Consider the following 14079-nt stretch of genomic DNA (forward strand, 5'->3'; position numbering starts at 1 on the left):
TGCCGCTGTTTCTGGTTCAAAAGTGGCTTGACCTGGGGAATGCGGCACCTGTAGCCCATTCCTGCACACGCCTGTGCACGGTGGCTCTGGATGTTTCTACTCCAGACTCAGTCCACTGCTTCCGCAGGTCCCCCAAGCTCTGGAATCGGTCCTTCTCCACAATCTTCCTCAGGGTCCGGTCACCTCTTCTCGTTGTGCAGCGCTTTTTGCCACACTTTTTCCTTCCCACTGAGGTGCCTTGATACAGCACTCTGGGAACAGCCTATTTGTTCAGAAATTTCTTTCTGTCCTACCCTCTTGCTTGAGGGTGTCAATGATGGCCTTCTGGACAGCAGTCAGGTCGGCAGTCTTACCCATGATTGCGGTTTTGAGTAATGAAACAGGCTGGGAGTTTTTAAAAGCCTCAGGAATCTTTTGCAGGTGTTTAGAGTTAATTAGTTGATTCAGATGATTAGGTTAATAGCTCATTTAGAGACCCTTTTCATGATATGCTAATTTTTTTAGACAGGAATTTGGGGTTTTCATGAGCTGTATGCCAAAATCATCAGTATTAAAACAATAAAAGACCTGAAATATTTCAGTTGGTGTGCAATGAATCTAAAATATATGAAAGTTTAATTTTTATCATTACATTATGGAAAATAATGAACTTTATCACAATATGCTAATTTTTTTAGAAGGACCTGTATGTTGTTCAGACCCAAAATAGTGGTTTCCCACATGGCAGTTTCCATGATGTCCGTCTCTAATAATACAGAATATCCAGCCGGAAGATGAACTTACTGTTTTACTTGCCTGAGACTTGTATGATGACCTTGTTCTTAAAGGTGCAAAACGCAGGTTTCTGAGTTTTTCCAGAACTACGCCCCCTCTGGTGACAAGCGAAACTGCAACCAGAGTTCTGCACGCTCATAGACCACACGCACACGCACGCATGCACGAGCACGAGCTGTTCATAACTAAAGGAGCATCTGCCGCACAGATCTTTGGTGTACAGCCAAAATGTCTTCAGAGGTAATAAAGTTATAAATCTGCAAGTCATTTCAAATATATGGAAGGAAAGACATTTGAGTAAATTACTCTTATGTGTGAGGGGAAAACGGGGGTAGTAGAAAACTTTGTTTATGTGTTTACTGTATCCACCTATGATTGTATTGTTATGAAAACACGTTCATGAACAATATAATTGATTACGTCGCAATAGTTCAAAATAATAATCATACCGTACACGGTTGGTCAACAAAGTTCACTCAAATGTCTCAAGGTAATAAACAATCAAATGTCACCATGACGTTTTCATAAAAGCCAAAACAGGCTAATCCACCGAAGACTTGCGGGGTTCAGCCTGTTGTATTGATCTGCTAAGTAGAATATTCCAATAACAATACATCCTTTTTCTGTTAGAATTTACTCAAAATTTGTGTCTAATTATCGTCATATTTTTCAGCATGTTATATCACACTCAAGAATATTGAACTGTTTTGCTAATCACTAAACTACATGTAGCGCTGATTTATTTAGTAGATATTTTGACAAGGACAATACACACTGACAAATAATAATGTGAAATGTGTCAATACTTTATTTAGTAAATAGTTAGTCTGCTAAACAGTATGAGTAAAGTAAAAATATTTACCCCTTTACCATTGTATTTCCCTTCCTGCGATGTTCAGAATAAAACATGTATTTTATCACAATACCAAAATATTTTACGTTTTCCTCGTTTTGATAGAATACGAGCTCTGACCAATTTGATGTTACTGTGGAGAGAAGCACTGAGGATAGCAGTGACAGCAGTGAAAGGATTTACAATTTACTATTTTTACCGAAAAAGACAAAATAGCCAATGCAACGGCGTTCTTCCTTGTTGGTCAATGACATGAACACCTTAGCATGTTAGCAATGGACACAAGGCTAACGTTATCGGTAGGCCATGCACAAAAACATAGTTAGCATCTTTTATTGGATATGTTTTATGTTTCATGTTGTACTATTCTTCCGAACACAATTCCTAGTTTATGAAACTGTTCACTAACAATGGTAGTAAAATCAATTCTGATTGTATGTTTATCTAGCTTACGCTAAAGCATTACACATTTTACGCATCGTCATTTGTTGTCATACATAAATTGGCCGTATCAAACATTAGAGACTGGGCTATATCTTACCGTTTTATCAAGAAAAAAGCCAACTGAGGATCCCGTTTGAGACCAAGAGCAGACCGGAGATCTCTCCATTTGTTGAATGCCTTCCCGAGGTTGACTCTCGTACTCCGACGCCTGTCTGACTCAAATTTGGACCTTTTGGTGCGGTACTAGACAAAATTTTTCTTTTCTTTACTTTACGTGGAGTTTGCGTTAGGGTTTGGAATGGACTACAAGCCGGTCTCTTTGAATCCATCTTCTACTTTTGACGCACGAGTTGTCTTCGCTGATGCGGAGAATGGCGGCGCCGGCGAATACACAAACTTGCGAGACAGCCTGGTGAGCGTGAACGCGCATGACGTCACGCCCAGCCTCAAATTCGAGCCCGAATCCCTCTTATATATTTTACAGGATTATAGAGGCAATCTCAGTGTGCAGAGAAGGGCTCATTCAGCCCATCAGGCAGTTCTTTAAGCATGTATAGGAAGAAAAACAGGTATTTTGAACATGAAAAGTTGCGCAATGCACCTTTAATGTAGGATGTCTCTCACTATATCGGTTTAGAGATATTGTTCTCCATCCCTTCCACAAAAGAGACAGGCATTTCATTAGAGCAACAAGATTCAAGACGTTTTCGGCAGTTTCTTCCATTCTGACACAGAAGACCATAAATCATCCACGTGTGTGACATACTGTATATCCTAGCACATTTCCCATTTATAACCTGAATTAGGTTATGATGTGCTCAGTTCACACAGCGGTTTACATAATAATGAAAATATCCTACAGGCTTCACGCTGTGTGATTATTGTATTCCCTCAGAAAGCCTGAGTTGTGTTTCAGTAATGATGCCTCTTCAGTCTCTGCGTTCACTTTAAGCTTCTGTCTCATCCGGGGACGTCACACTCTTTCATTATGAATTTATGCGGCTCTCCAGTTGTTCTGATTCAGGTTCAGGTTTTGTACTTAAAAAAAGAAGGAAGCATTTGTTCTACATGCCAAATGAGAAAGAACAAACTTAATTTGAGCTTTAACTTGTTTCGAAGGGGCCTTTGATTTAAAGTTTAATTCGAGTCATTCGACTGTCTTTCAAACATGTTAGGAATGTTAAAGGGGTGGTATGATGCCCTTTTCACAAAATATCAAATAAATCTCTGATGTCCCCAGAGTGTGTAGGCCCTATGTGAAGTTTTAGCTCAAAATACCCTACAGATATTTTTATATAGCATGTTAAAGGCACACTGTGGAACTTTTCAACCTTTATAATATATTACCAAAACCCATTGAGATGGTACATCGACTTACAATAGGTTGAATGACACGTCTGCCGAAGCCTGAAGGTGTCTGTATCGCTTTTCCTAGCACTATGTAACTTCGGGTTTCGGGTAGGAACCCGAGCACAAAAAGAACTACAAAATTCGACCGCTTTACGGCATACGTCACTTCCCCCACCACCCCAACTTCCTCAAATTCTGACGTGAGAGCTCAACTCGCGTTTGATTGCCGTCTGTATGTTTTCGTCATGGCCGAACCAACAGCTACAAGGAAGAAGGCAAAGGTTTTGTCAGAGGACACTAAAAAAAAGAAAAAGGCATAGTGACAAAAATGAAAAGCCAGGACGAGGATCACCATTGGTCCAGCGTTCGCTCGCTGGCGTGAGCTACAGGAGGAGGGGTGCCCGACCGATGCTAAAGCTTGCCTGCACACAAATGCCGTTTCCAAGGTGACCCATATCAATCATATAAGTAGTGTAGTATTTTCTGGTATTCCGGCCACAGCCCATTGTTCATTTCTACACACAAACACAGCCCGCCACAGTGCAGGGCTCGCACAAATAAAGTCGACTCATGTCAAATGTACATTAAATGTAGTGAACGTGCCCACGACTCAGTGCCCACAAACACTACACACAACATGTCACACGGTTTCTGTAAAACGAAACCAACACACATAAGTTACAGTCAGCTCAGGCCGACGGTGTTTTTAGTGCAGTAAATGTGCCCGCCGTCCCGCGCCCACATTCACTCGCAGACATGTTAGCACTAAGCCCCTCGCTCTCTCTCAGCAGACTGCTATAAGGGAATCGAGCGCGGCCAGGCTGCCCGCCTCAAACACTGCAAGCGCACACAATCTAAAGACACGGGAGGCTGACCCACTGTCTATGGGCTGACCGGTTGACTTTTGCGACAGTGCTGCGGAGCTTGTGGCCTCTAGGGACGCTAGACGTGAAAGTTACAGGTCGAGCGCCACTAGTGGCCAAAAGTTCCGCGGTGTGCCTTTAAAGTTGTCACTTTTTGAGGCTGATCAAAAACGCACTGTTTTGTGTGTGTCCCTTTAAATGCAAATGCGCTGCAGCTCCCGACACAGTGGGCGGAGCTTCAAGAGCTTGTGTGTGTTAGCAGCTCCGATTACCTCACGCAGACACACGCTAAAATGTCAGAAACTGTTCTGCCTTTTATGTTTAAACTGGAGTCAGACAAAGATGGAGAGACTAAGAAGAAGAGACAACACGTAGAAGCAACAGGACGTCTCTGAATGGTTAGTTGATGAATTTATGTTGCTGATGTGGAGTTAACTATCTTCAATTAGCATATTCTGTCATGATAATCTATAAATCACTTGTATAGGAACTGTTGTGAGATGCACACAGAGTGACTACAACAGCTCTTCCTCTTCTCAACATGGACTGCATGTTCCCGGGGGGGGGGGGTTTATGTAAATTTTAGGGTTCCTGGGAGGAAGCTCGTGTAGTTCCTACCAGCCGTTTGTTGTAGTCCTTAAAAAACGATTTCTTTAAAAGCAAATATCTCCCTTTGCTTTGAACTTTGAGCGTTGTAACTTTGCAGATGTTGTTTATGCTCAAACAGCAACATTACACACTAACTAAAGTTAGAAAAGTGAAATCATAATCAACCACCCCTTTAAAAATGAAGAAAGTCTATGCCACAATTTTCAGAACATTTCATAAAAATTAACAGTAAGCTATGAGGTATGCAACAAGTTCACAGTTACACAAGTTTACTATCAAATGTAACCACACACACACACGCGCGCGCACACACTCTCTCACTCTCTCTCTCTCTCTCTCTCTCTCTCTCTCTCTCTCTCTCTCTCTCTCTCTCTATCACGTTTAATACATTTTAAACATATTTCCATATAGGCCTATAAATAAACACAAACAAACTTGTCCATGAAACCGGTCTAACAACGTGATTGCAGATCCAGTCACTTTTAGGTGTAACTACAACACAACTCCACTTCCCATGATCCCCTGAGAGCAGATCTAACTTCTCCAGCCCGCTCGGGTCCACAAAGGGTTTTGCTTGGCAAGTGTTAATAAGCAAGACGCTTTGGCAGAGTCACAGACAACCAGCAGCTTTCCTTCCCATGATGCCCGAACTCATGCAGTAGCAGCATGGCTGTTCAAGGTAAGGCTTTCAAGAGCTATTTAAGCTTAAATCTGTTTATGTATTGAAATGAACGCCAAACACACACACACACACACAGGGTTGGGATTATGATTGGCTGCCGATCAGCCGCAGATCTTTGCCCTGCTCTTACACTGGAAACCTATGACATGGAGATGGGCTCGCGGGGCGCGTGTGTGTGTAACCAGTCTATGCATGCAGTGTAAAGATCGAGGATCTGCATCATTCAGCATCTGCGCGCTCATCCTCTGATTCACAGAAGAAGACCACTGAGAGGAGCAGAACACAACACGGCATGTGCACGCTCTCAATCCAATCCGTTTTAATGTGTAAACGCTGCATTGTGTGCGACTCTTTGCCGATTCGGATGCGATGCGCGCTTCATTGAGGAGCGGCGGATTTGCGCGAGCGCGTTATTATTATTAATCAGTTTTCATAAGGCGCGTCTGTTAGACAGGTGTTTGGTTTGTTTCGACCACCTGCTCTGGTGCCATGATGTTAGGGCAATCTCCACACCTCATCGGAGGAATCCTCTGGATTCAGAACCCAATGCGAGGTAGGTTTATTTCTAAAGACATCGAATGATGCTTGTGTCGTATGACGTCTTATCGATCGTATTGGCCGTTTAGTTGAACTAGGAATAATGTAAAGAATTCAAATCACTTCAAACACACGTGATCTTTATGATTATTAAATTCGGTCTGTGGAATGACGGGGTAACGCTCAGACAGGGTTGTCATTCTTTTACTTCAGTAACTGTTTGTAAGGGTTTTATAGTGTTTGTATGAGCTTATGCCTGAAGCTCTCGGGATATCTCCACTGTTCTCTCACTGGATAAAAAGATTCCTTAAACAGATGTTTATCTTTTGTGACAACATGCCCCACAGCCCTGCGTGCTGTCACTGTACAATACAATAAATGTGTTATTATGTAACAATGGATCCTGTCCTTTAACAGCCTATTATAGGCTATTCAGCAGAAAGTTATGAAGGAAACATAAAGCTTTTTGGATACGGTTCACAAATACAGAAATATAGCCTAATGATTAATCTACTAGATAAACTGAACTTTTGAAGAAAAAACACATTTTATCCAGTAGGAACTTGTTTGATCTGATTTGGTCTGGTTCCAAATACAGTATGACTGCAATTCCATTAGCATTTCTTAGATTTGTTGAATTGCCATGCTTGAGTATAAATAACATTTTGATTTCAATATGTTTAATTATTAGAGCCTTGATTCATCTTCTATGCATCTTGAGAATAAATGTGATTAAAGCATTCACTTGATTAAAGTTTAATGGAGATAAATGCATCTTAACCTTTTAGAAAACACCCCATAACATTTTAGTTTTTAACATTGTTTTGGTGGTTCCATCTTTAATTGAGGTGTCGTACTGTACTAAATACTGTCACTTGCCCCCTGTAGGGCCAAAAGCCAAAATTAAATTTCTAAACCTTGTTGTCAGCATACTGAAGAAGTCTTGTTTCAGCATATACAGTCAAGAGAATAGAGAACCTGAGGATTTCTGCTTAACAAACAAAACATAATGGATCTTTAGGGAGAGTACATGTACAATATTCCTCTGAAAAATGGAAACTGCCTAATATCTGTGGCAAAGCTGTGAGTGATTATACATATTAAACGCTTTCTGTTAGGATCTTGCAGTAGCATCTCAGGGGTGTACTTGTGTAAATGCTTTGGCTCTTCACAACACGTCTGATTCTTCTTCGTGATTGGTCTTCAGGGACGTGACATACAGTATCCGCTGAAACCCAGACGGCAGTGTGACTGGAGGGCTGTTTAGCTAATGCTCTGCTGAGTGATTCCTCTTTAGTGGACGCTGTTCTGCTTTTAGAGTGACGTTTACACTTTGTAAGACAGCAAAACACTAGATTCCTGCATTTGTGATGTGCACTAACATTTTTCGGATATTACCATTAACCCTTTAGGCGCCAAGGTTTTTTTTTTAAAAAAATGCTGGATTTTGACATCAAAATGTCAAAAGCTTGTTGCTTGAAAGGGCTTAAAGATAGAGATCTACTGTAAATTAGAAAAACGTTAGGGATGACTGAAAGTTTATGTAGGGTGTAAATATACTCATCTAATTTGCATATTATGATGCCATCAGGGGGCGGCCCTCTTGAATTTCATAATATTCAGGAAATAGTAGATATTGAACTGATGTTTGAACTTATTTGCATGTTTTATTGTTTTATTTTATTTTTAAATCCTCATTCCAAATGATGAGAAAAGAGGAAACCAACAATAACAGGAGAAAGTACTAAATTATTGCTATACTATATTGTAGTAAAACGCATGTGAACAGTAGCCTACTTTTTGATCAGTTTATCAGTAATATTCAGGAAATAGTAGATATTGAATTGATGTTGGAGTTGGATTTGATGGTCAAAATGATCTGTTTGTGCTTCGTGAACACTCGCGCCTTGCGCGGCGGCACCATTGCACGGCAAAGATGTACCGGGAGAAGCGCGATCATTAGACGGCCGATCGTCATTTACAAAAGGCAAATATTCCCCTTCAGAGTCAGAATCAGCGAATAACATTTGCAACACATCCTCACGGTACAAGTTTTTATTAGCCATTTGACGATTTTCTCTCACAAATCTCACAATTTACTCAGACGCTCTGAACTGAACTGCTTCCGCATCAATGACACGCTTAAAGGGTTAATGTAGTGTGTATTATAGCTGTTTGTAGGAAAAAGATCAAAGTGCCGATAAATGGAGTTCCTGTCCCCTAAAAGAAAGAAGCGATTCTGAACTGAAACGAGTCGTCAGTAATTCAGTCTCGCTTCCCGCTGAACTTGCGTAGGTTTGTAACTCATTTACATAATGCCAGTATATGCTCCTGATTGGCTGAACAGCGTCTCTTAGCCCCGCCCTCAAACGCTGTAGTGTATCTGAGACTGGGAGAGTTCGGCTCGTGTTGTTCGTGTCGAGAAGACGCTGTTTTCTACTGACAAAGCAAATCCACTTTGATGAGATTGATACGGTGAAACCCACGCCATCGTTACTGTTCGTATCACTGTGATCAAGAGCTGAGGTTCAGATATGATAATGAGCGTTTGCTTTCTGACCAATCACAGCAGAGCAGCTCTCAGAGAGGCGGAGTTTAGAGAGACTGAATCTTCGAACGAACCGGTTTAGACACTGTGAGAAAAGAGCTGATGCTGCAATTAATATTATGAGAAATTTTTGATCTTGGATGCATGTAAAGATTTTGTAGGAGATTCCAAAACAAAATTAGAAACTTTTAAAATGGCATAATAGGGGCACTTTAAGCAGCAGAAATATGCATGTTATGTTGAAATGTCCGGCGAGTATAAAATGAGGATTGCTCGAGGAATCCGGTTATGCTTCCAGCGTGTAAAAGGGATATGTGTTGGAATGGCCTGGTGACGGATCGCTCACAGTCACATGAGACATTCAAAGACATTTGCATTCTCAAGCCGCTGAACTGACTCAAGATCAAAACGCTGAGAGACTGACTCTCACACACACTCCAGGCGGACTCCGAGTGATGTGCTGAAACACACTGCTGATATACGAACATGTCGACAGATAGTGTGTGCCAGACTACAGATTCTGAAGAGAGCAAGCTTGAGCAAAAGAATTGAGAGGGTGTTAAGGACTGTTTTCTTCTATAGGGCAGTTGAGTTGGCTGTATGAATTTTTTATTAGAGATTAAACATGTTCTTTGTTATGTTTAAAGTTATGACCTACTGTACTTGGTGTCTTCAGGAGGGTTATTCTTTATTTAAGACAAATCAGTCTTATCCTGACCTTTATTCACACCTTTATATCCTGACCGTTGAAAAGTTTGGGGTCAATACGTTTTTTAAAAGAAATTAATACTTTTACTCCGCAATTATGCATAAAATCGGTTAAAAATGACAGTAAAGACTTTTAAATTGTTACAAAACATTATATTTTAAATAAATGATGTTCTACTCATCAAGTGATCCAAAATAATGTAGGTTTATAGTGAGATAAACTTTTCTCAAGGTATGAATACTTTATTTTATGATGTCACAAAAATTCATCATGCGTAGTGAATGGGAAATTGAAACTGGGATATTGAAATCGGTTGACTTGCAGATATTAAAAATACACCTGAGTGCAACTGTTTCTGAAGGTTTAACACCTTTATGGAAACGGATTAATATTGTGTCATGCACCAGTTTGAGAGGTTTAACTCGGCACTATCAATAGGTGCAATTTTCTTTAATTGTGCTTTTTTTCCCTGGTTTTTAAACTTTATTGTAATAGATTATTTTTTACATTATTTACTGTTTCTTCAGCTCCAGCTCTCAAATATTATTCTTTTGTACATATTCCCTTTTGTGACGTCTATCTGAGTGAAACGCTTCTGGGACAAGAACAAATGTGGGCGGGGCTTGATTGTGTCCGTGGGGAATTGATTGGATGGTTGTGGTTTGCTATTGGCTGATCTCATGTGAGTGACAGGTGGCCCCGCCCTCGTCATCAGAGAAGTTATTCTGATTCAAGATTACAAGGCACATGAATTTAAAACGATGTGCACAGATAAATCATTTAGAATTAACATAAAAAAAATAAGAAATGTCAATTTTGATTGTAAGGTGACTTAAATGGTGTAGATTTAAATTTGCACTCATCGGTCAGTCATTGAGGATTTGATTTCTGCATGCGTATAGGTCAAGTATTCCTCAGTGAGTTCTCGAAGTCGACACACCTGAGCAATGTAAAATGTGTTCAGTGTTTCTCATAGCATTCCTTAGTTGAAGTGCTAAGCTGGGGTAAAAATCACTTTCTTATCTTGGAACATCATGTACATTTCTTCTTAGGAATACACCATGTATCTTAAAAATAAAGTTTTTTATTGCATTGATGTTTCCTTGACAAACCTTTAACATCCATGGAGTCTTTCCATTGCACAAAAGTTTCTTAATCGTGGAAAAAGGTTCTTTGGGGAACCTAAACTTGTTCTTCACTGGCATCGCATCGATCTCAATCAATCTTCACAGAAACCTCACACATACTGAGACTCAGACTTGAGCTGATCGTCGATATGGATTGTTCTGCATGTCTATTTATTCACTCCTCAGCTATTTTTACTTTAGAGAGTTAGCTGATGCCAAAGGGAAGGGATAAAGATAGTCGGTCTAATTTAAGCTCTGATTAATATTCATCTGAATCGAGGCTAGAGGAGCTGGCTGCCGTTGTCATCGTCACAGCAATGAAGCGTTAAGTTTGCGGGGCTCTTCTGTCTTTTTTGCTGATTATTTTGCTGTAATTGAAGCACTTTGGCATTATCAGCTCTCCTTTAGGGAACTGTTACCAAGTAAAGGATGGATTGATCTGATACTGAGCTTTGTTATCAGACTAAGATGCTGGACTGGCTGAAGTGTCAATTTATGGTGCATGTCAGCTTATTTTTAACATATTTAGTTTATGCAAGGATAAGCTTTTTACATGCATGCTAAGCAGTGTTGGGGTCAATAATAACTCATCCGCTATCATTACCCGTCACAAACCTTCAGTCAGATTGCAATCATTGCATGCCTTGAATGAATCACACTGAACCGAAATATATTTTTCAGAGCATTGGTTTGTGTGGCTATGACTGGAGATGCACGATATATCGGTATCGGTCGATATATGTTCATTTTTAATGTTATCGGTATCGGCCCAATAATAAAATGTGGCCGATATATTAAAGCCGATAAATAATGTATTATTTCCTTCTTCTGAGACACTTCAGATGCACTCAGGATGGTTTTGAATTTCTTGAAATATGACTGGAATCACTTTGAAAAGGATATCGGCTACATACAGGTGAAACTCGAAAAAATTTGAATATGGTGCAAAAGTTCATTTATTTCAGTAATTCAACTTAAAAGCTGAAACTAATATATTATATAGACTCATTACATGCAAAGTGAGATATTTCAAGCCTTTATTTGTTATAATTGTGATGATTATGGCTTATCTTATGAAAACCCCAAAGTCAAAATTAGAATATTGTGAAAGGTTTTCATATCTGTAGGCCATAATCATCACAATTATAACAAATAAAGGCTTGAAATATCTCACTTTGCATGTAATGAGTCTATTTAATATATCAGTTTCACCTTTTAAGTTGACTTACTGAAATAAATGAACTTTTGCACCATATTCTAATTTTTTGAGTTTCACCTGTACAATTATCATGAGAACATTATTATTGTGTGTTGTTTGGGACATGGCTTTTAATGGTGGGACTTTTGTTTTTGTAATCAGGCTCTCAAAAATTAGATAAAAATTTGGATTTAGATTTATCAGCCAATATATCGGTTATCGACTTTCAAATATAAAGAGTTATCGGTATCGGCCAAAATGTTCATAATATCGGTGCATCCTTAGCTATGACATTAGTTAACAAGCTAGATGTAACAATTTGACGTGATTAGTGACGCTGTTATTCAGCTCAAATCGGTTCAGTGTTGCATAACTGTCAATGTTGCAAACTTCATCAACTTAAAAAAATTGGTTCAGCTATAAAGACAACAGCATCATTATTTATTCAGTTCAATTCAGTTCTCATCCGATAGTGTCAGTGCAGTCAAATCAATGAATTAAATTCTGTTTGCATCATTGATCATCATTTCCATGTAAAGCTGCTTTGAAACAATCTGTGCTGTAGAAATAAAGCTGACTTGGTTTGACTGTATGTTGCTGAACTTCATGTATTGTATGCTAATTTGTCCATTGGTAGGAAATAGTGAGTGTTGGGTTTCACCGTTGCTACATATCAAATTTGGGTAGGAACAAACAGCTGAAAGTTAGGAGGTCATAACTGATTATAGCTTAGACTCTTTACAATGGCATAAAGCACACAAAAAACAAACAAAATGAGAACAAAATAAGATGACAGGTTCTCCTTTGTGGATCTTGAGAGAGTTTTATAAGCAGAAAGTTCACAGTCTCAGTGGACAGACGCCTTGTTTCTGTAACAACAAATCACAAATCCCTAAAATAGGATTTTGAAATGCTTTCAAAATTCTTGCTCCTGATTAAATATTTATATCTGTCTCAGTACTTTGAGTCCATATTAGCTTGCAATGCTTGCTATTTATAATCTCTCTAAAGACCTCGACTGTTTCAAATGTGCAGCAAGCTCTGTTTTGTCTGCTAAGCAAGTTATTGGTAGGCCAAATGTTGAGGATTTTTTTTAGAGTAAAGTTGTCTATTTTAAATGGGTCACTAGCTTTTTTTTTAACTTGCTTAAATAAGTAATATATTTGGAGTACATCTTTGTAGTTTTGAATGGTGGAATTGTAGAGAAACAAAGACCTAGAGGCATTAAAGAGATCTATTATGTGCTTCTACAAAGTCTAGATGTTGTTTCAGGCTCTACTAGAACAAGTTTTCCTGCTTGAATGTTGATTATTTTCCTCATATTCTCCATTGTTGCGGCTCCTCTCTTCCCAGTCTGTCAGTAACGCTCTGTTTACTTCCTGTCTCTATGAAGCCCCTCCTTCTGAAAAGCACACTGTGCTCTGATTGGTCGGCTGGAGCAGTGTGTTGTGATTGGTCGAGCGCTTCGAGTGTGTTTGGGAAATGTCCCGCCCCTTTCCATAACCGCCAGTTTAACACACTACTAACTAACTCAACCAGGCCCCGCCCCTTTATTCTGCGTATGAATTATTATAATGAGGAATATTGTGACGTGTTCGTTCCCGGGAGAAACTCAAGACTACAATGGAGGCGTTTCAGGAGTTCAGAAACACTGACACTGATATATACACTCTAAAAAATGCTGGGTTGTTTTAACCCAAATTTGGGTCAAATATGGACAAACCCAAATGTTGGGTTAAAAATGTAATTTAAAATTTTAACCCAACTTCAACTTTCACTTTCAACTGTAAATTTTTTAATTACATTTTTAACCCAACATTTGGGTTTGTCCATATTTGACCTAAATTTGGGTTGAAACAACCCAGCATTTTTTAGAGTGTAAGATGACTCCCGCTGGAGGGACTTTGCAGAGCCTTGTCGTGCTCCTCAAACAGGAAAGTTAAACATGGAAAAAAGCATTATTGGTCCTCTTTAATACTTGGGAAATGTTATTCAGTCTTAACTTTTGACAAGATGTCATGCTGAATCACTTTAGATGCGATGAGGCAAACTCACACTTGAACCCGGCTGACCAGCGGTACCCCGAGATCCAGATTGGGTTTGGAGATGTAATGAATCAAGGAGACCCACACAGGCCGCGATCCAATATCTCTATCCAATTCCTGAATTAAGGTGACCTACTTTACAGAGCAGGGACAATCCCTTTATCTTGGATGATGGCTTGAAATTGGGAATGGGGGCCAAGATTGGAAGCTTTTTCTTGGCTCACGTATGGGACAATTAGCTCTGTCTTTCCCTCGGTCTTTAAAGAGCTCAATTAGGGCTTTAGCGAGCGTGTCACGTTTCTGAGCGAGCGCTATTGAACTTTCCTCTCAGATTTCACCA

General features: G+C 39.6%; 1 protein-coding gene across 2 annotated transcripts in view; it reads left to right on the forward strand.

Moving 5' to 3' along the window:
* The first annotated feature begins 5318 nt into the window (after positions 1-5318).
* Positions 5319-14079, forward strand: part of samd12 (sterile alpha motif domain containing 12) — a 125765-nt gene continuing 117004 nt past the window's right edge. Inside the window, exon 1 of one of the 2 annotated variants that reach the window (XM_056240890.1) lies at positions 5319-5572. In XM_056240890.1, coding sequence (XP_056096865.1) covers positions 5560-5572 — 13 coding nt within the window. In that variant the 5' untranslated portion in view covers positions 5319-5559. Of the gene's footprint in view, positions 5573-5941; positions 6129-14079 lie in introns of those variants that run through there. The other variant, XM_056240889.1, reaches the window with a different exon arrangement.

Source organism: Rhinichthys klamathensis, unplaced genomic scaffold, assembly GCF_029890125.1.
Source record: "Rhinichthys klamathensis goyatoka isolate OS25496 unplaced genomic scaffold, OSU_Roscu_1.1 h1tg000617l_1, whole genome shotgun sequence".
Lineage (NCBI taxonomy): Eukaryota > Metazoa > Chordata > Actinopteri > Cypriniformes > Leuciscidae > Rhinichthys > Rhinichthys klamathensis.